The sequence below is a fragment of the Pelophylax lessonae genome (genome assembly GCF_965119305.1).
Source record: "Pelophylax lessonae genome assembly, chromosome: 4".
NCBI lineage: Eukaryota > Metazoa > Chordata > Amphibia > Anura > Ranidae > Pelophylax > Pelophylax lessonae.
This window is the reverse complement of record NC_138771.1, coordinates 494,441,538-494,463,441: the sequence shown is the minus strand read 5'-3', so window position 1 is coordinate 494,463,441 and position 21,904 is coordinate 494,441,538. Positions and strand designations below refer to the sequence as shown.

Sequence of the window (21,904 nt, the reverse complement as noted above, 5' to 3'; positions counted from 1 at the left end):
GGGGGGGGTGGATATATTAGTGTATTGAGTGGTTTACCTGAAGTTCAGTTTCAGTGTGGACCTGTAATAATTGTGATGCCTAGAATCTGCTAGTTTTCTGTTCGTCAATGCTATCCTCTGGCCTTTCCACATACTAGGCAGCAGTGCTCTGATATAGATTTTTTTGTTTTATACGGTATACTGGTTTGTTCCGATGAACATGTTCAGGTCTGGGACTCACTTGGTAGCATAACCAAAAAATGTAATGACATTGAAGACAATATGTCTATCAAGAGCACTTCATTATTTTACCCTTTTCTTTTTCTTTCAATTTTAAAGTATATGTAAACCCTCGCCTTGTAAAACAACCCATTCAGTTTAAAATTGAAATGAAAAGCAAAACATGTATTGGTATAGATATAAAAAACAAAAAAATTCTAAATATCCCCCCCCCCCTTTAAATAAATAGAAAAAAAAATGATCACATACCTACCTGTTTAGCTGCATAAGGAGCTGTGACAGCTATGGGAGGTGAAACAACACACTGGTCTTCCCAGCACAAGTCTAATTATTGGAGGAGAGCAGGCTGAGTTCCCAGCACATGCAGAAAACTGACCACACTGTGCACTCTACAGAGTTCAGAACACCAGGGATTTTACACAAAGGAAGCAATACAAAGCAAACAGGTTACTTTTCTCTATCGTTCATCGACAGACGCAGCTCAATCATCTTTAGACCAATGGGTTATGCTCCTCCTACCAGGAATAGGCACTAGGAAGGAAAAAAGTTTAACCACACCTATGGGGCTGTCCCTGCAGGCATAACCCCACACACTCTGCTATCAGCAATCAGTTTGTTTCTGCCTAGTTTTAGGAATAGGACCTAGCTCCCTGCTGGGACTTCGGTCTTAGCTTTTAATAGGGAAATTTGTGTTAGTTGGTATTTTTTTATTTTTTGCACAAGTTCCTAACGGACCAAGATCCAGAGGAACTACAAGCAACAGCTGGCTGTGGTTTTGCACTGGATAATCTAGATCCTTAAGGTCTCCCAGCCTGGCCAGCGAACGTGAGCAGGTTATAGTGCAGAACTAGGTCTCGCCACGACAGTGCCCCAACTGATGGAGACGAGCCGGCGAGTGGACCGTCTCGCTGGGACACGACGATCTGGATTGCCCTGAGTCGCAGCTTCCCCCTGGCTGACAGCACCCCTATCCCGGGTGGGAGGTGATCTGTTTTCGGTGTGGCGCCCACCTGGTATCGTGGTATGGTGAATAGATTGTCCCCCCAAAAACCTCTGGCGGTCTCAGGGTGGTCGTGGGCCCCCTCCCTGGAATAGTCGGACCCAAGGGGCTCCCTCGGTTCCCCTGGCCTCTCGGAGGACTGGGCCTGTATACCCCTCAGCACCCCGTTACCTCTAGCAGGTCTTTTACCTTGGGGGACGGTAATATTGCTGCCATTGTGGCCCTGCATTTGTGGGGGCGGCTTGTCCTGATGGGGTCCCTGCTTGGGGACCTTCCGATGCCTACTGTTCTGGGACCCCTATTGGGGGTCCTGGAGACCGCATGGCGTGCCGTGGGGGCCACCATTTTGCTGTGGATCATAAAGGTTTCTGTTCCCATTCTATTGCATGGGCAGCCGTTTTCTATAGTTCCCCCATTATGAATAAATTTAGCGGCCATTTTCCTGAGTTCCACCAGCTGGACAGGCGTGCGGCATGGCTTTTTTAATTATAGAGGCAGAGTTTCCTTTTCCTCTTCCTGTGCAGTCAGTGTCACTTTCTTTCTTAGTTTTTCCTCATCCACTCTGCTATTAGTTCTATTAATCAGGGATTGAAGGTCCGCTGTAATAGCGGTGGGATCGCGTTTCGACGGTTTTTAAAGGGACACTGCTCTAATTTTAAATCAGTGTAACATTGAGTCCCAGGATACATTTTCTCCTGCAGACCCCCTGAGAGCGACTGTGGAACATTCTGGATCACAGTCCCAGCCTAAAATCGCAGCTTTTTTGCAAAATCTGATGTCTAAGGTGGATTTTGTCATTTTAAGTATTTCCAGCCGCAAACGCCCTCTGCCTTCGCCTCCAACGGCAGGGTCCTTAGACCCAGAGGTAGATATGGCCGCCGCAGACATAGCCCACCCTGAGTGATTGCGGTCTTCCTATTCTGACGGACTTGTCGTCCTCAGCCGTCGCACAGGAACACGCATTGGTGGAAGACTGGAAGCCCTTATAGTTTCAGTATGGGAAACTTTAAAATTAGCTGATGACTCCACAGCTCCCGCAAATCCCATAAATCGGGCAAGGTGTTCCCTTGTCCAGAATTGTTTCACAATAATGTGGATAAACAATGGCGGCGCATTAAGCATATGCTGGTGGTGCCTAAGCGTTTTGCACGCCATTACCCCTTTGCGGAGGCAGTGTCCACTAGGTGGATTGTACCGCTGAAGGTGGATCACCCGGTTTACAGGTTAAATAAAGCGACTGGTACCGGTGGAAAAGTCACCAACTTTTGAGGACCCAGTGGATAGACGGGTGGAGTCTTTGTCCTGCCATCTCCACGTGGTAACGGGGTCCATTTTAAAGACTACCTTTGTGAACATTCTGGTGGCGCAGACAGCCACTGAATGGGTGAAGTTACTTAAAAGTAACTTGGAAGCTGAACAGCTCCCCCTGCGGTTGGCTCAAGCCTTGGTGTTCATGCGTGATACATCCCTGGATTCAGCTCTTTTGGTGCCCAGGGCGTCGGCAGTGGGGATTGCTATTAGTCGCATGGTGTGGCTAAAAAGCTGGTCTGCTGACCAGGCCTCCAAAATTACCTTGACTGATCTTCCCTTCACAGGGGAGAGGCTGTGTGAATCCTCTCTGTATGAGTTGATCAAAGGTATCACAGGGGGTAAAAGTACTCTTCTTCCCCAATCCTCTAAGGGTAAGGTGCCGTGTCCTAGGCGGGGGCCTTCCTTTACTGCTCATAAACTTCTTTTACGTGTCTCCGGGTCACAAGAAAAAGGTAAATCGTTCAGGTCTTCTGGGGGTTCCAAGAAGCCATGGTCGAGAAAATCTAAGACCGGGCAGTCCGGATCTGCAGACAAGTCCTCATCTGCATGAAGGGGCTCCCTCACCCGCTTCTGGGGTGGGGGGACGTCTTTGTTTCTTTTTGGAACCCTGGACCTCCTTGATTAAGGACAGATGGGTTCACAAATTGATCTGATCAGGGTACAAGATCGAATTACGATCAACCGGACAGATTCTTCCCGTCCAAGCTTCATCTTTCTCCAGACCGGTTAAGGGTCTTGCTAGGGGCGGTACTCGATTTTCTGTCGCAAGGAGTGTTTTCTCCTTCTTCTTCTCCTCAGGAAGGTTTTCAGGGGTTTTATTCAAACCTGTTCACCGGAAAGGAGAAAGGAGGGCAAGGTGAAAGGAGGGCAACCAGAAAGGAAGGGCAAGGTGCGTCCAATCCTGGATCTCAAAGCCCTGAACCGCTTCGTGCGGGTACATCGGTTTCGGATGGAATCCATCTGCACTGTAGTGGCGTCACTGCACCAGGGAGACTTCTTAGCCTCCATAGATATCAAGGAAGCATATCTTCACATCCCTATTTACGCTGGTCACCAGTGGTTTCTTCAGTTTGCAGTAGCAGAGGAGCATTATCAATTTGTGGCATTACCCTTTGGTCTTGCCTCCGCTCCCAGGGTGTTTACAAGGTGCTTGCACCTGTGTTGGGATTGCTGAGCCAACGGGGGGATTTCGATACTGGGGTACCTAGACAATCTTCTGTTGAGAGCGGATTCCCATTCAACCTTGATGGGCGACCTGATGATCACTGTCAAAACCCTGCAGGAGTTCGGCTGGAACATCAATTTCAAGAAATCTGCCCTGATATCTTCCTTGACAATAGATTATCTGGGCCTTACTGGCTTCAGCTTTGGCGAGGGTTTTATTTCCCTCCGGACAAGCTGCAAAAATTGCAGGGGGCGATTTGGTTGCTGTTGGCAAACAATCTGTCTTCACTGCGGACTTGCATACGGGCCTTGGGTCTGATGGTATCAACCTTCGAGGGCGGTTCAGTTTGCTCAGTTCCATACCAGACCTTTGCAAAGGGAGATTCTTGTAAAATGGAACAAAGATTCGAAGTCTGTGAACTCTTTGATTCGGTTGAGCCACAACACAAAGTCTGCTCTGTTGTGGTGGATCCAGTCTCCAGCTCTATGCCGGGGCAAGTCCTTAATCCCGTTGTTTTGGACATTGGTAACCACTGACGCCAGCCTGTTAGGCTGGGGCGGGGTGCTGGGAAAGCTCTGTGCCCAGGGTACTTGGACGGTGGAAGAGTCGAAACTACCAATAAACGTTTTGGAGCTCAGAGCAATAAAGCTTTGTCTGAGCCATTGGACAACTTGTCTACAAGATTGTCCGGTTCGGATTCAATCAGACAATGCCACGGCTGTGGCTGACATCACCAGGGGGGCACCAAGAGTGTCTTGGCGGCCAAGGAAGTGGCTGAGATTCTGGCCTGGGCGGAAAGGTTTGTTCCAGCTTTCTCTGCCGTTCACATTCTAGGTGTGGACAACTGGCAGACGGATTACCTGAGTCGTCAGATGTTGGATCAAGGGTAGTGGTCCCTACACCGGAGGGGTTTCATCTCTTGTGTGGTCGGTGGGAGACACACAAGGTCGATCTGTTAGCTTCTCTCCTCAACCAGAAGGTTCAGAGCTTTGTAGCCAGGTTTTAGGATACTCTGGCCGATGCCACAGATGCTTTAGTGGCTCTTTGGGGTTGGTACCAACTGATTTATGGCTTCCCTCCGTTGAAACTCCTGCCAAGGCTTCTACTAAGGATAGAGGGGGAAGGCATTCCGGTTATTCTGGTGGCTCCAGACTGGCCTCATCGGTCTTGGTACGCAGAACTGGTAAGGTTGGTCGCTGATGCTCCTTGGAGACTTCCTCTCAGGGAAGATCTGCGGTCTCAAGGCCTGATATTCCATCCTGCTTTACACCAAATAACGGCATGGCTGTTGAAAGCCAGGTGTTGAGGAATAGAGGCCTTTCTGACTGTGATTCCTATGCTTTTGAAGGCTAGGAAGTCAACCTCCAGGAAGATTTATTATCATACGTGGAAATCGTACGTTTCATGGTGTGAATCGTTGAAGATGCACCCTCGCTTGTTTTCGATCGCTAGGGTTTTGGCCTTTCTGCAGAAAGGAGTTGAGCAGCAGTTGGCTTTGGGCACTATCAAAGGCCAAGTGTCGGCTTTGGCTATATCTTTCCAATGCCCATTAGCTATGCATGCCTTGATTCGTACCTTCGTACAGGGAGTGCGCCATATTGCTCCTCCGAGACGGTCCCTGCTGCCGCCGTGGGACCTCAATCTGGTATTATCTGTTCTTCAAAAGCCTCCTTTTGAGAACATTCGGGAGATTTGTTTGCTTTCGTTGTCCCAGAAGGTTGCCTATTTGGTGGCTATTACTTCTGCCCGCAGAGTATCTGAATTGACGGCGTTGTCATGCCGCTCCACTTATCTGGTGGTACACAGAGATAAAGTGGTAATTCGACCTAATCAGTCATTTCTTCCTAAGGTGGTTTCAAACTTTCATCTGAATGAAGACATTGTGCTGCCTTCACTCTGTCCTAAGCCCAAGCATTCCAAGGAAATTGCCTTGCATTCTTTGGATGTGGTTCGGGTGATCAGGGTTTACCTGGAGGACCCTGAGTCTTTTAGAAAGTCAGAAGCTCTTTATGTCCTTACCGAAGGACCTCGTAAAGGATGGGCTGCGTCTGCTGCATCCATATCTTGATGGATCAGGCAGACGGTGGTTCAGGCTTATTCACTGAAGCGTCAGGTTCCTCCTTTGCCAGTGAAGGCGCATTTTACTAGAGCAGTGATTGCTTCTTGGGCCTTTCTCCATCAGGCATCAGTGCTGCAAGTTTGCAAGGCGGCAAGTTAGTCGTCTGTGCAAACTTTTACAAAATTCTACAGTAGATGTGTTGGCATCTTCGGATTCTTCCTTTGGCCGCAAGGTTTTCCAGGCTGCTGTTTAAAGAGAATCTTTTTTTTTTTTTGTTTCTCTTTGAATGGGTATGTTTTTTCAAGATTAGCTCCAGTTGGTCCTTCGTTTGGCTCCTTGTTAGCTGGTTGGCTACGTATAGCCTTTGGGGGAATTACATCTTCTTGCGTTGTCTGCCCACCCCTCATGTTTATACTGCTTTGGGACATCCCATTGGTCTAAAGATGATGGAGCTGCGCGATAGCGAAAACTGGAGTTTTGTAAGAACTTAGCATAAAATCCTTTTCTCTGAAGTTCGACAGACGCAGCACCGCCCCTCTACTTCTAAGTGAATTGGGTTTTCTTGTCTTCTTAACACTTCTTGCAACTAAACTGATTGCTGATAGCAGAGTGTGTGGGGCTATGCCTGCAGGGACAGCCCCATAGGCGTGGTTAAACTTTTTTCCTGCCTAGTGCCTATTCCTGGTAGGAGGAGCATAACCCATTGGTCTAAAGATGATGGAGCTGCGTCTGTCGAACGATAGAGAAAAGCATTTTACGGTAAGTTCTTACAAAAATCCATTTTTTTTCATACATGTACACGGTACAACAGGCACATTCAGGAATATGAAGTTTTGGGTTTACATATTCTTTAACAATATGAACACTTAAAAAAAAAAAAAGTATGCATTATAAATAAACAAAACATTCATACTAATCTAGATGGCTGCATCACCGATCCCAGCTGCAGCTGTCACCAACTGCCTCTAATTCTGGCCAAACATAGATTTTTGGACGAGAATGTTCGTATGAAAATTCTTTGAACATTAGATAAATGGACAAATGGCATTCAAAAATTGTCTTTTGCTTTTAACATTCACATTTAAAATGAATGTAATTTCTGAGCGATAACCACATACACTGCCCGCAAATTCATTGATCGAGAAAATTTCCTTCTGCCCCTTCAAATTTTCCCGTCACTGCAGTGGAAAACAGACATCGATTTGACCCCACTAACTATTAGAAAATCAAACTCCTTTTCTTAAAACAAAAATTTCCGAACGTAAATCTATGTGTTTGATCAGCATAAGACCAAGACCCAAGTGATCAAACACAGCTGATCGATCAGCTCCCAGTCTTCAGCCTGCTTGATAGTCAGCAGCTCTTTGCTCTGCCCCTCCAGCGCTCACTGCAGTGCTGGGCTGTGAATGGGGAGGGAGGGGCTGGCTCAGGTTCTCGCCAGCTCGCTGAGAGCCTGAGCCAGCTGCCAGTCCAGGCTTCTGGGCAGATCCCAACCATATGGTCGATGCTCTTTTCAGAGCCTAGACTGGCTCTGTGACATCAGCTGACAGCGGGTTTTAGCCAGCTGTTGGCTGAAAACTGGACGCAGGAGCGCAGAACTAACTGTCCTCCTGGGATCCACAGGAGAAGTATGACCAAAATAGCTTTGGCTATACTTCTCCTTTAAGGTATCCCTATGCAGCATGACCGTATTTGTAGTATTAGTTAAATACCCTAAAATAGAGTAAGGGAGCATACCATTAACGTGATATACTGTGCATGGACCCACCCAATGAAGATCAGGAGCTGGAAATGAACCAGATGTATGTAACAACAAACTGAGGGTGCAGTATCAGAAGGAAAAAATATGCATTTTTCTTTCGTTCATTGATGGTCACTGCTCCTGATGTTCATAACCATTGGGTTATACTGCCCCTATAGGAGTAGGCAGAAAATAATTCTGGCTACACCCATGGGCAGTCCCAGGGTTCCCTCTGTCTGCTATAGCCACTCAGTTTGTTTCTGCCTAGTCAGGAGTAAGGACCTAGTTCCTTGCTGAGATCTCTAGTCCTGGCAATTTTTTCTTTTCAGATAGAAATTTTTGGGATCTACAATCAACTGCTGGATTGGGCGACGGGCTGGATAGTCTAGATCCAGTGGTCACCCCAGGCTGGCCAGCGACATAGCCCCACCGGAAGGGGGCTGGCCTGCGAGTTAAACGACTTGCAAGGTCGCATACGACCTGGATTTCGCCAGAGTCGTAGTGTTCATCCTGGCCGACAGCCCCCCCATTTTGATGGCGACGGGTTCTGTCTGGAGTGGTGCCCACCTGGTTCCTTGTATATGGATCTGTTCTTGAGGTCTGATCTCCCTCCTGGGTCCCTATAAGCCTCGTGGTGTCGCACAGGGCCACCATTTTGTAGTAGCCTGTGTGTTTCTATACACAGTGTATAGCCTTGTGGTGCCGCCATTTTCTTGTAGCCTGTGTGCTCAATGCACAGCGGCTATGGTTGTGTAGTTCGGCGGCAATTTGTTGTGGTTTGCCATTGAAAATAGCGGTGGCCATGACAGTGGAGCCCTGTGGGCAGTGATTTTGGCGGTGGGAGACCCTTCTCATCCCCTGGTGCTGACTCCTTGATCATTTTACTTCCTGATCGCCGCACGTGTAGCGTAGATTCTCCTGGTGACTGCAGGTGCCTGTTTCTGTGGGTGGTGAGTCTGGTGGGGTCCTCTCCCTCTCTGCTGAGGATCGCTTGGTGGTGCTGCCAGCGAGGTGGGGGTTGTCCCTTAGCAGTGTTTTACACTTTTTTTTTGTGGGGACTCATGGAGTCTTTAGAGCATATTTCCCCATCTGATCCCCTCTCTAAGGCTGCAGGGCCCTCCGGGTTCCAACCATCCATCCGTGCACTGACGCCGATTCTGGAGTCCCTTGTTTCCCAGATAGAGGTGGCTTGCAGGCGACGGGCTAGCAAAAAGCACCCCCCACCTTCTCCTGCCTCATCTGTCTCATCAGATCCTGAATCTGAATCGGCCGCCGTGGATGTGGGTCACCCAGCTGAGTCTGCATCCAGGCACCTAGAATCCTCTGATAGTGAGGAGGATTCCTCCATGTCTGCCACCGCGCGCGAAAAGGCGCTTGTGGATGCATTGATTGTATCTGTGCGTGAGACCTGAAGATGGAGGACACAGCTGAAACTGTGACGGAGGCGCAGGTACCCTTTGGCACTTACAAGCCACCCAGAGCGGAAAAGGAGTTTACTTTCCCTGCCTATTTTGACAGAAATGTCGCTAAAGAGTGGGGACCTCCCCGTGGGGTTCTTAAGCGTTTTACTAGGTGTTACCCCTATGGAGGAGTCCCTTTATAAGAAGTGGACTGTGCCGCCGGTGGGGGACCCACCAGTTTCCAGATTGAACAAGGCAACCATGATTCCGGTTGAAGAGGCCCTTAAGGGTTCGGCTGACCGGGAGGCGGAGGCTGTGGCCCGCCATATGTAAACTCTGGCTGGTTGGGCAATGAGACCATTGTCCTAGTGTCACAAACTCTGACCAAGTGGGCTAAGCTCTTACACTGTGACCTGGAGGGGGAACAACTACCCCCTGCGTTTGCTGAGCTGGCGGACCAGCTGGTCCAGGGACTACGGTTTATCTATGATGCTTCATTGGATGTGGCTCACCTTTTGGCAGTGGTCCTTCGGCGTGTCTTTTGGCTCAAATGCTGGTCTGCGGATCAGACTTCAAAAAAGGCCTTGACTGATATTTCTTTCCAAGGTGATCACCTGTTTGGAGCTACCCTGGATGACATCATTAAAAGTCTCACAGGGGGGAAGAGTACTTTTCTTCTGCAGGCTACTAAGGGCAAGGAACCTCGTCGTAGACGTGGGCCCTCCTTCTTAGCTCATAAAAAGTTTTTTGTCCCTCAGGGTCGACTGACAAGGGCTTGAAGCCTTTCAGGGCCTCTTCAGGAGGATCCAAACCTGATCTAGCAAGCCAAGATGGACTTCTCCAGACCCGTGGAAAAAGGCTCCTTCAGTATAAAGGTGCGCCCTCACCCGTATCAGTCTGGCTACAAGATTGAGTTTCGCTCTTGTCCCCCCGGCCAGGTTTTTTCCTTCCAACTTGTGCCTGTCCCCTGACCGTTTACAGGGCCTGTTTGGGGCGGTACAAGATCTGTTCCTTCAAGGGGTGATTGTACCGGTTCCGACTTCGGAACGTTTTCAGGGTTCTTTACTCAAACCTGTTCATCGTCCCCAGGAAGGAAGGCAAAGTGCGTCCAATCCTAAACCTCAAAGCGCTAAACTGTTTGTGTGGGTACAGAAGTTTAGAATGGAGTCCATTCGAACGGTGGTGGCATCCTTCGCCTCTATCGTTATCCAAGGATGCCTACCTTCACACTCCAATAAGTGCCAGTCATCAGCGTTTTCTCCACTTTCATGTGGGAGAGGAGCATTATCAGTTTGTGGCGTTACCCTTTGGTCTCGCCTCTGCTGTTTGGGTCTTCACAAAAGTGTTAGCCCCGGTTACCTCAGTCGGCAGACGTTGGACCACAGGGAGTGGTCCCTTTATCCGGAGGTGTTTCATCGGCTGTGTCTCTTGTTGATTACCCCCGAGGTGGATCTGTTAGTGTCTCGGCTCAACCGAAAGGTGCAGAGGTTTGTGGCTCAGTCAAGGGATACTGAAGCGGACACCACAGACTCGCTGGTGGCTCTGTGGGGTCAGTATCGGCAGATTCACGCCTTCCCTCCTCTCAAGATTCTGCCCAGACTTCTATGCAGGATTGAGGCAGAAGGGATTCTGGTCATCTTAGTTGCTCCGGACTGGCCTCACCAAGCTTCCTCTCAGGGAGGATCTTCTGTCCCAAAGACCGATCTGCCATCCTGCTTTGCAGTCACTGGCTTTGACGGCTTGGCTGTTGAATGCCAGGTGCTGAAGGATAGGGGTTTTTCTGAGTCGGTGATTCCTACCCTGTTGAAAGCTAGGAAATCTACTTCTAGGAAGATCTACCATCGTACGTGGAAGACGTACATTGCGTGGTGTGAGTCTCTTGGGGGTTCCTCCTCGCTCCTTCTCGGTGGCTCAGGTCTTAACCTTCCTTCAATGGGGGGGTTGAACAGAAATTGGCCTTGATTACCATTAAGGGCCAGGTGTCGGCTTTGACATTCTTCTTCCAATGACCTTTGGCCACACACTCCCTGGTGCGTACTTTTCTTCAGGGTGTCTGACATTTGGTTCCTCCAGTGCGGGCTCCGTTGCGGCCTTGGGATCTTAATTTGGTGCTTTCAGCTCTGCAGAAGCCTCCTTTTGAAAAAAATTCAGGAGATTCCTCTGCTTATATTGTCTCAGAAGGTGACCTTTTGAGTGGCTATCACTTCTGCGCGCAGGGTGTTGGAACTGGGGGCGTTATCCTGTCATTCACCTTACCTTGTGATTCACAGGGATAAGGTGGTTCTTCGCCCCTGCCCGTAGTTCCTTCCAACGGTTGTCTCTTACTTTCATTTGAATGAAGACATTGTGTTGCTTTCCCTGTGTCCCAGGCCTAAACATCCAAAGTAAATTGCCTTGCATGCATTGGATGTGTTTGGGTACTTGGTGCCTCCAGGGCTTTTTGTCATCAGGCATCAGGGACGCAGGTTTGCAAGGCGGCCACCTGGTCGTCGGTGCACACTTTTACAAAGTTTGATAAATGTGGATGTGTTGGCATCTGTGGATGAAAGGTCAGGAAAGGTTTTGATCCTGCTGTTTAAAAGGACCTGATCCTCTTTGAGGGTGTATTGTTTTTTTTCAGGTAGGCTTCGGTTTTTTGGTTGAGCTCCTAGCTCCTGTTGCCTGGTTGGCTAATGTTTAGCCTTGGGGAATTTTTTGGTTGTTCATCACCCCTCCTGTTTACACTGCTTTGGGATGTCCCAATGGTTATGAATACCAGGAGCTGGGTTTGTCAATGAACGAAAGAAAATAGGATTTTTGACTTACTGTAAAATCCATTTCTCTGACGTTCATTGGACATAGCACCCACCCCTCTATGGAGTTATTATTCTCCTGACACTGCTTGTTACAAAATTGAGTGCCTATAGCAGAGAGAGGGAGTATACCCCCTGGGACTGCCCATGGGTGTAGCCAGAATTATTTTCAGCCTAGTGTCCTACTTTTGTAGGAGACAGTATAACCCAATGGTTATGAATACCAGGAGCTGTGTCCGTCAATGAACATCAGAGAAATGGATTTTGCGGTAAGTGAAAAATCCCATTTTTTTTGTAAGGTAAATGTTTTGCTCCAAAAAAAATTTGTACTTCTTTTCAGCGTTTCCCAGTACTGGCTTTGACATGCACACTTCACCGGTGTTCAATCCTGCTAGCCCTGAAAGCGCCATTGAAGACTGTCTAGCTCAGCTAGTGGAGAGGATGTGTCTTGAGATCCCAGAGCAATTGGATCAAGCCTGCCAGAAACTCCTAAGCGGGTAAGAATATAGCTGAACTGCTTTCTTCTTCTTTCAATCTAAACATCCAAAAAAATGTAGTTTTGGTTAAATGGTCAATTTAGTGTTTTTTTTTTTTCTTTTGGATCGAAGTCCAGCCATACATGATTTGAATCTCGGCCGGTTCAGCAGGACCCATCCGAGATTCAGACTGTTAATTGGGAAGGCTGCATGTACCAAGTTGATCAATCAACTTGGGTACAACCAGCCTGCCGGATTCTCTAATGATTATCGCTAGCGACTATAATCACTGTCTGCTAACCCCCACCCCTTGCCAGGAGCAGACAATTGCTCAGCAGGAGGGATTCCCCTGTCAACACTGTCTGTCTGCAAATTTATTTTCTGCAACCTGTGATTGCAGGAAAGAAATGTGCACCGTGTATGGGCCTGCCTTTTCATTCTTCTAGTTTCCACAAGGTGAGTCGGAGGCCAGTGCTACAAATTATGCCTTTGGTGTAATGAACTTTGCTCCACTCATTTCATGCTGTAGGCTAAGTTTGGCATTTAGGCTTGGTTCACACATCTGCGATGGCAGACATCGCATGTGTTGCGGACTGCACTGCTCTGAAAATCACATGTGATGTCTGTGCGATGTAAATTCAGCCATACAGATAGTATGACTGAATTTGCATCTGATTCGGCACAAACACGCACAGGACCCTTTTTTGGGTCTGCAGCAGAATCGGATCGCATCGTGGTTCACACCTATGCGATCCGATTGATGTCAGATCGCACTGCGATATGTGAACTGATCTGGGGGGTGTCGTTAACTTCGAATTGACACCCCCCAGCGATTCGATGTGAACTACACAATGTTAACAGGCGCTTGATCACATATCGAACCAAAAGTCCATAGAGTTAAGTCATTAATGGCACAGGGGGAGAAAAAGTCCACCATGTAGGGCAGCCATCCAGAAACCAAAAGCCAGGGGTTCCACAGGGCTAAAACAAAGACAAACAGAGGCGCCTCTAAGTGTAGACTTTATGCAACAAGTTTAATGAATAAAATTATGCACTCACGTTAGTAAGCATAAATTCATGCCCATAAAACAAGGTTCCCGTGTGGAGAAGTGTACATCATCCGGTCATGGACATCCGTCCTGCTGGAGCCAAAAATCCTTTCGCCGTGGCCGGCTTGTACGGCAAGGTTAGAACCAGGAAGTAGGCTCGGTGTATTTGCTTGACAGCGAGGCTTGATGGATAGTCGAACCTGGATGATGTCATCTGCATGCGACGCGTTTCCGAGCGTGCTTGATTCAATGTGAACTGCCTGTGCTGGGAATGCTTTGCGGGAACCCATAGTAGTTTCGCAGGGTTCCCGCATCGGAAAAGTGTGAACTGGGACTTGGACAGTGCTGAATCATTAAGACAATCTAGGTCCAGCAGAGTTCCTTGTCTTATCAGTTCCTGTAATGGGAGTAATCTCTCTCTTCAGTAGTCGATTACTGCAGCATAGAGCTTAATAGTAAATAAATCCTCTGCTGGATTTCTGGGCATTTAGATTTGACAAATGCTTACGAAGCTTCAAACGGGTAGAATATGTTCGAGAAACCCCACCTCCTGGTTATGTATTTTCTGTGGCCTTCACTTATTTCACTGGAACTTGATGTACCTCTACCTCTTTTTCATACTATATTAAAAAAAAAAAAACATTTTGGCTTGTCTAGTAGCACTGGCTGTTCTGAGCATTTAAATATGTTAAATAATATATGAACCCAAAACAAAAAATTGTAATATAATGCAGTTTACATTTCCTTTATTTGTGCCTGGTGACCCTGCCAGTAACACACTTCCATTACTGTATTGTATCTGTTAAGGAAGGCATGGCTGTCACCCAGGTTTCTTGAGTGATAAGTTGTATTCCCCACTCACAGCCCCATCATATAGAGTTACCTCTGACCGGGTACTTGGAGCCAAGCAGGGGCTTGTTCTATGCCCCAAACAACCAGTAGATCCAAAAAAAGAATTTTGCCTGTCCAGAATAAAAAAGCTAATTGTTTACAGGTTAATAATTTACAGAAGACTCACAGAAAGTGATAAGCACTGGCAGGATCAACAGGTATTTTCTGTACTTGCTTAAATGTCCTTGGCCTGTAAAAAACCAATGTAGACATCACTTCTAGGGATTTGTAAGCTGCTTTACATTACATTTTTGTTTGAGAGTTTAATTGTGTCTTTCTGTCCCAGTGACAACTGCAACCGCCCATTTTTCGTATAGGTGTCACAGGGACAGTAAGTAGGGACAGTAAGTAATGTGAAACCTCCCAAATTGGGTCACCAACAGCACCAGCATTGCTCTCTGCATAATTGAGGAACACCATCTGCCAGAAGAAAATGGTAAAATACCCAGCTATTATTGTGAGCACGCTGAAAACTTCAGGGAAAAAAGGAAGTATTGAAAAAAAAAAAAAAACTAACATTTCATGCTGGGGACGATTGAGGGATGTAGGGCGGGGGGGGGGGGGTATTAGCATTGGGGGCTAAGCCCAAATTTAAGCTTTGAATGTCCTGGGTAAGTGTCAGGTTTGGTGGAGAGTATGAGTTGTAAAGGCAACTCCATTGCTTTTTGATTGACATTGTCACTTGCCAGCCCACTACAGCTTTCAGAAAACAAATCATTAGTGAATGTACAACCAGAGAATAACCAAAATCAAATTGGTAATCTCTTTCCTTCATCCCTGCAGGAACTTGACTTATGATCTGTTCAAGAAGGAGGCAGAAGCCACAGCTGTACACACCACTGGATGGAACAAGGTAAGACTCTGGGGTGGAGTACAGTGTGCGTTGAGAGTTATGTGGTTAACATGGCAATAAAAGACTGATTTTCACTCATCTTGCGCATAAGCATATTCTCTGAACTGCTGGTGGAAACGTATTCAGTTCATCTGTTCTGGGGTGCAGGAGGCTGTCTGGGGTGCCCAATCTCTGCTGTAGGAATCCACCCAAGCTTCAGGCAAGGGACTGGCCCTGAGGAATGTCATTAATATTCTTTAAATAAATGTTATGATTCATGTCTCTTTGCACATCTAGAGAGTGAATTTTTTGCCCATTCTTCTTTGCAAAATAGTTCAAGCTCTGTCAGATTGGATGGAGAGTGTCTGTGAACAGCAATTTTCAAGTCTTGTCTTAGATTGAAGTCTGGACTTTGGCTGGGCCATTCTAAAACATGAAAATGCTTTGATCTCAACCATTCCATTGTAGCTCTGGCTGTATGTTTAAAGCGGCATTCCGGCCTCAAATTCGAAAAAATCGATGTTGGGCTATCCGCTTGCTGAGTGCAACCTGAAAAAGAAATGGATACTGACGATTTTTTTTTTTTTTGGTCACTTACCTTATTCTATAAGAAAATATACTCACCTTCCTTCCACTTCCTCCCTCTGCGGCTGCGGTCCGCGCCATCACTTCCGGCTTGCGATGACTCCTGGGAGCTGAACGTCATCGCTCCCAGGAGTCAATGCGCCTGCAACGGCCCCGCTCGTCAGTTCGGTGCAGGCGCGGCATTCCCTGCTAAACAGCTTCTGGGCATGCCGCGCCTGCACTGGAAGTGACAAGCCGGGCCGGTGCAGTGCATTGTGGGACTCCGACGCCACAGAAGAGGACACGAAGAGGGACGCTGCGGCTTCAGCTGCCCATACCTGAGATGGCAGCGCTGGAGAAGAACTTTTTAAGGTAAGTATTTCTTCTTACAGGTAAGTGCGACCCGGGACAGTTCAGAGGCTGTCCATTATGGAATGCACTATCCCTGACTGTCCCGGGGGTATTTTTAGCTAAAATTGACCCCCGAGGCCGGAACTCCGCTTTAGGGTCATTGTCCTGCTGGAAGCTGAGCCTCTGCCCCAGTCAAGTCTTTTTCATACTCGAACAGGTTTTCTTCTAAGATTGCCCTGTATTTGGCTTCATCGTCATCCATCTTCTCATCAACTCTAACCAGCTTCCCTGTCCCTGCTGAAGAAAAGCATCCCCACAACATGATGCTACCACCACACTGTTTTTTTTTTTTTTTTTTTTTTTTATAGTGGGGATGGTTTATTCAGGGTAATGTGAACTGTTAGTTTTTTGCCACATACAGCATTTTGCTTTTAGGCCAAAAAGTTCAAGATTTGGTCTCATCTGACCAGAGCACCTTCTTCCATGTGTTTGCCATGTCCTCCACAGGGCTTCTTGCAAACTGCAATTGGGACTTCTTATGGCTTTCTTCCACGAATCGCTTTCTTCTTGCCACTCCTCCATATAGGCCAGATTTTTGGAGTGCATGGCTAATAGTTGTCGCATGACTAATAGTTGTCCTGTAGATCCACCTGAGCTGTGGATCTTTGCAGCTCCTCTAGAGTTACCATGGGCCTCTTGGCTGCTTCTCTAATTAATGTTCTCCTTGTCCGACCCATACGTTTAGGTGGACGGCCGTGTCTTGGTAGGTTTGCAGTTATGGACAGCCATGTCTTGGTAGGTTTGCAGTTATGCCATACTCTTTCCATTTTCAGTTGATGGATTGAACAGTGCTCCGTTAAATGTTCAAAGCTTGGGATATTTTTTTTATAATCTAACCCTGCTTTAAACCTCTCCACAACTTTATCCCTGACCTGTCTGGTGTGTTCCTTGGCCTTCATGATGCTGTTTTTTCCATAAGGTTCTCTAACAAACCTCTGAGGGCTTCACAGAACAGATGTGTTTATACTCAGAATAAATTACACCCAGATGGACTCTATTTACTAATTAGGTGACTTCTGAAGGCAATTGGTTCCACTAGATTTTAGTTAGGGGTATGAAAGTAAAGGGGGGCCAAATACAAAACAAATGTACGCCACACTTTGCACACATTTATTTGTAAAAAATTTTGAAAACCATTTATAATTTTCCTTCTACTTCACAATTATTTGCCACTTTATGTTGGTCTATCACATAAAATCCCAATAAAATACATTTACGTTTTTGGTTGTAACATGACAAAATGTGGAAAATTTCAAGGTGTATGAATACTTTTTCAAGGCACTGTAAGAAAAAAAAAAAAAAACAATACATATGCTTCTTTTGGTTATATTGTCTTGCAAAAATTGTGTTTTTTTTTTTTTTTTTTTTTTTGACAGTAGCAGCTATTAGAGCTGCTGTATTTACACAGCAATTCCTGGCTGTCATTTTGACAGTTGTGAATTGCTGGCTGGAGGGGGCTGCAGCTGGGCGAAGGACAGGTAATTCTATGCATGCCTGTTGTGCTTCAATGATGATGTTTGGGGAGTGTGTAGTACATCCACTGTGTGCACAAATGGTAAAAAAAACATAATTATTATGTTTGATTTTTAAGCATTTACCTACAAGTGAGCCATAGTTGGTCTTTAGATAGGCACATTGGATAATGCTCTTATGGCAAGCTGTTAAAATCTCTTATCAAACAAATTAAATATTTTCCTGTGTACCAAGCAGGTGACACTGTCGGCTGCTTTTCATTTTTTCCAGGCTCTCCTTGGCTCCTCTACTGTAAAAAAAATATGTTGTTTACAGGGCTCAATAGCTCAACACACAAGTGAACGAATCAGAGCAAAGTTCATATCATACAAGGTTTCAATTAGAGGCAGTGTGCCTGAAAGGAGGTCACAAACTGCTTAATTACCGTATATACTCAAGTATAAACTGACCCGAATATAAGCCGAGGCACCTAATTTTACCACAAAAAAACTGGGAAAACTTATTGACTTAGAGTATAAGCCTAGGGTGGGAAATGCAGCAGCTACTGGACCCAACTGGACCACCATGAGACTCAAAACAGGGGCTGTGGGCATGGTACAGGAGATGCAGGGCTGTGGGCATGGTACAGGAGATGCAGTGCTGCGGGCATGGTACAGGAGAATCTCCTGTACCATGCCCACAGCATGTAAGGCTGTTAGCATGGTACAGGAGATGGTACAGGCATGGTACAGGAGATGCAGAGCTGCGGGCATAGTACAGTAGATGCAGTGCTGCGGGCATGGTACAGGAAAATATCCTGTACCATGCCTGCAGCACTGCATCTCCTGAGGAGATGCAGGGGCTGCAGAGAAGTCTCACTTACCTTTTGGTGAGGCACCTTATATTTAAAAATGCCGCCGCCCAGCGCCAGCATGTCACCACGCATGCCCCGTCTGCCCAGGAATAGCCAAACGTGTACAGGCTTTCCCCAGCGGCGGAGAACAGGTAAGTGGGATCCTCACTCGAGTATAAGCCGAGGGGGGGGGGCTTTTTCAGCATATATAAAGTTCTGAAAAATATGGCTTATACTCGTTGTATATACGGTATCTCTTTTGGAAAACCACCAGATAGCTCTGGAAATCACAAGTTTTTGGTGCATCCTATATATGGTGTCTTTTTAGATAAGCTGCACTCAAAGAAACAGGAAAGTACAATCACTGTACAGAAGGTGGGAAGAAAATGTATATTTACGTGGCTTTTACGTGGCAATCTCATTGCCTAGCTGTCATCTGGTTTGTCACTGGTGCTTTTGCCATCCATGCCATCCATGAAACCTAGTATTGTTACTCAAGGCAGATAAATGTGAGATTACAGGGAATCTTTCATATCCTTTTTCTGGAAAGGACTCTTTGTCCATATTCCCTCTTTTGTTATAATTCAGTGTAAAATGTAATTTTAATTTTTGATTATAGAAAATATAATGAAATGTCACCTATTGTCGTATCACAGGTCTTGGTCCCTCTGGTCCTCTTACAGCGCCTCCTGCTGGAACTCACAAGGCGTGGGGATCGTCAGCTAAACAATCTTGTACAACTTGGAGTATCATATATTGAGGAAATGTGTTCTGACTACATCATCCAGCAGGGAGGATGGGTAAGTAAATTTGGTTCAACTGCTTTTATGATTCGCACTTTATTTTTATGCTTCATTACTAGCAGGGCAGCAGTACTATTGATTGTTGCAGTTCTGCATCTTTCTGTAAGGAACTCGTCACCTTCACCCTCCCTACTGATTAATGAATGAGAATTGGCACACTCCTGAGTTACTTCTTGGGCTCATTCATCCCTTATACCTTATAGTTCAAAGCCCAAAGACCCCTACGGGTGGGGGAGCCTGCAAATTCAAAACAAAGAGTTCTTATGTAGAGTTGACGCTCTTCAAGCATCTTGCCTGATGACCCTTAAAGTGAAATTTACACTGGAAAGATACAAAAAGAGTGATAAAACGGTAGAGCAAGATCCAACAGCAGAGACGTATCTACAGGAAAAAACTTTGATATCAAAGGGTGAAAATTGCGCTCAGCAGTCACTATAAAGTGCTTTAGTGCATATGTAATTGATCACAAATTACAAAATATAAAACAAAACTAGTATACACAATATTATAGTAATTGAATGAACTATGGTGACTCATGTGATTCAAATAAAGTCCTTAAAGTGCTCAGTGCAAACTGTGTCTTCAGCAGCAAAGTTGGACTAGATGGGAACCTTCACCAAAAACACCTCCACCCAGTGGTAAGACAATATACCTCTTACCAGACAAAGATGACCCCTTAATTACGGGGGGTCAAAAACGGCAATGATCCCCACATAGGCTCAAAATGGTCCTCAGCGCTGTCTCTGCTCAAAGGATATTGGCCCAAATGCCTTTAAGAAGCTCCGGATCTCCGGGCATCATAATGCAAAAAAGAACAAAGGAAACTCCAATGGTGTAATATCGTCACATACTGGGGTTTAATGAAAAGAATTGCACTTACATCAAAGCAGTAATTTTTCGCCTGGAAGTACAATACAGCTGATCGGGTGGATGGGACGCTGCTTGCGCATCTGCGCTCCACCTCACCGGAACTCTACGGTCTCACGTGTCCCGAAGCACGTTTCGTCAGCCGCGCTGACGTCATCAGGGGATCATGTGACCGTAATTTTCCTCACATAATAAATAGAGGCTGGTGCGCTCGCAGCATCCAATCACTGTCCACCGGCTTCTAGAACTGCCCACTCAACAATAGACTGTTAGGTTCTCCCCTTCATAAGGGTGCCTTCCGGGGACAAACTTGGAAAGATTTGGAAAGATTATTCCGACATGTTTATCACTATCGATGCTCTTCCGGTGTACACCATTACTATTCCTTAGAGCAAAAAGTTTAAAAACTATGTCTATGATCCTAATTCCAAATTTAAATTAAATTGATACATATTAGATGGAATGCTGTTTGCGCTAAAAACAGTTTATTTCATAAAAACATATTTAAAATTCCCAATATATATTATGAAATACTAGTGGATATATTTATTTAATCAACATCCTAAAACTAAAAAAATATATATATAAATGTAATATGAATCCTCAAATTTCATTATATTTCTAAAATTTTAAAAGTATAAAATATAAAATATAAATATATAGGTTGAAGGTGATAAAATTTTCTTAGAAGTTTGAAATGTAGCAGTTCAGATCTATATCAATATTCATACCCAATGGCTGCAAAGTGTTCATTTTGTAGATCCATTGGGTCTCATTCATGGAAATTTTTTTAGTCATGTTTCCTCCTCTCCAGTGATTATCTACTGCATCTATCCCGCAGAAAGACATGAGGGAAGGGTCCCTATTGTGGTAAAGGCGGAAATGATTGGAGAGGCTATGTTTAGGAAAAGCCTCTCCTTACATTCCCAACATGCTCGTTGATCCTAACGGATAATCGGCGGGTTGTTCTGCCTATATACTGCAACCCGCAGGGACAACTAATTAAATACGTCACATGAGTAGATCTACATGTTATGAGTCTATTGATATTGAATTTCTGTCCTGTCGCTTTTGATTGAAAAAAGGTAATTTTTCTAGGATTTCTCTTGGTCATTTGGCAGGCATTACATTTTTTACAAGGATAAAAGCCTTTTACATCCAAAAAGGTGGGCTTCCTCTTTGGAGGGTCAGGTATGTTGGGAGCCAACATATGTCTGAGATTAGGGGCTTTCCTGTATATAAAATGCGGTCTATCAGGTAGAATTTGATTCAAAGTCTTCTCTTTCATTAAAATGGGCCAATACTTCCGAACAATTTCTTCAACTTGTTTGTAGTTACGATTAAAATCAGTTAAAAAGGCCAATTCACCCTTATTTTCCACATTTTTATTCCTTGTTTTTAGTAATTCATTTCTGGGCATTTTGCGCGCAAGATCTCTGGTTTTGAGAACCTCCTCTAGTCTGTATCCCTTTTCCACAAACCTAGCTGTTAAAAGGTTTGATTGAGTAAGATAATCTTCATCATTTCTGCAATTGTGTTTTATACGCATATACTGCCCTTTTGGAATCGCACCTAACCATTTGGGATGGTGACCGCTTCTAGTGGGGATATAGCTGTTTCTGTCAGTTTCCTTGAAATAGCTCATAGTAGAAACAACTCCACCCTGCTTCACCAAAGTCAGGTCCAAAAAATTTACTGACGTTTTATCCCATGTGGCCGTAAAAACCAATCCATACTGATTTCCATTGATATGGTCAATGAATAATTTCAGGGACTCCTCAGGACCACTCCATATCAGGAGTAGGTCGTCAATAAACCTTTTATATAGGACCAAAGAAGGGTTTAAATTCGCAAAAATCTCCTTTTCTTCCCATTGGCCAAGTAAAATATTTGCCACACTTGGGGCATACTTGGCGCCCATGGCAACGCCTTTAATTTGATTGTAATAGCCCCCGTCATGCCAGAAGTAATTGTTTTCCATGGCTAAGCTTAAGGCATCACAAATGAATTTCTTTTGGC

The 21,904-nt window shown here is 45.7% G+C and overlaps 1 protein-coding gene across 1 annotated transcript in view; it reads left to right on the top strand.

The window, feature by feature from the left end:
- The window catches only part of BCL2L13 (BCL2 like 13), a 93,817-nt gene that overhangs the window by 51,365 nt on the left and 20,548 nt on the right, over positions 1-21,904 (top strand). Inside the window, exons 4-6 of the mRNA XM_082255756.1 lie at positions 12,028-12,184; positions 14,887-14,956; positions 18,872-19,015. Coding sequence (XP_082111882.1) covers positions 12,028-12,184; positions 14,887-14,956; positions 18,872-19,015 — 371 coding nt within the window. The remainder of the gene's footprint in view (positions 1-12,027; positions 12,185-14,886; positions 14,957-18,871; positions 19,016-21,904) is intronic.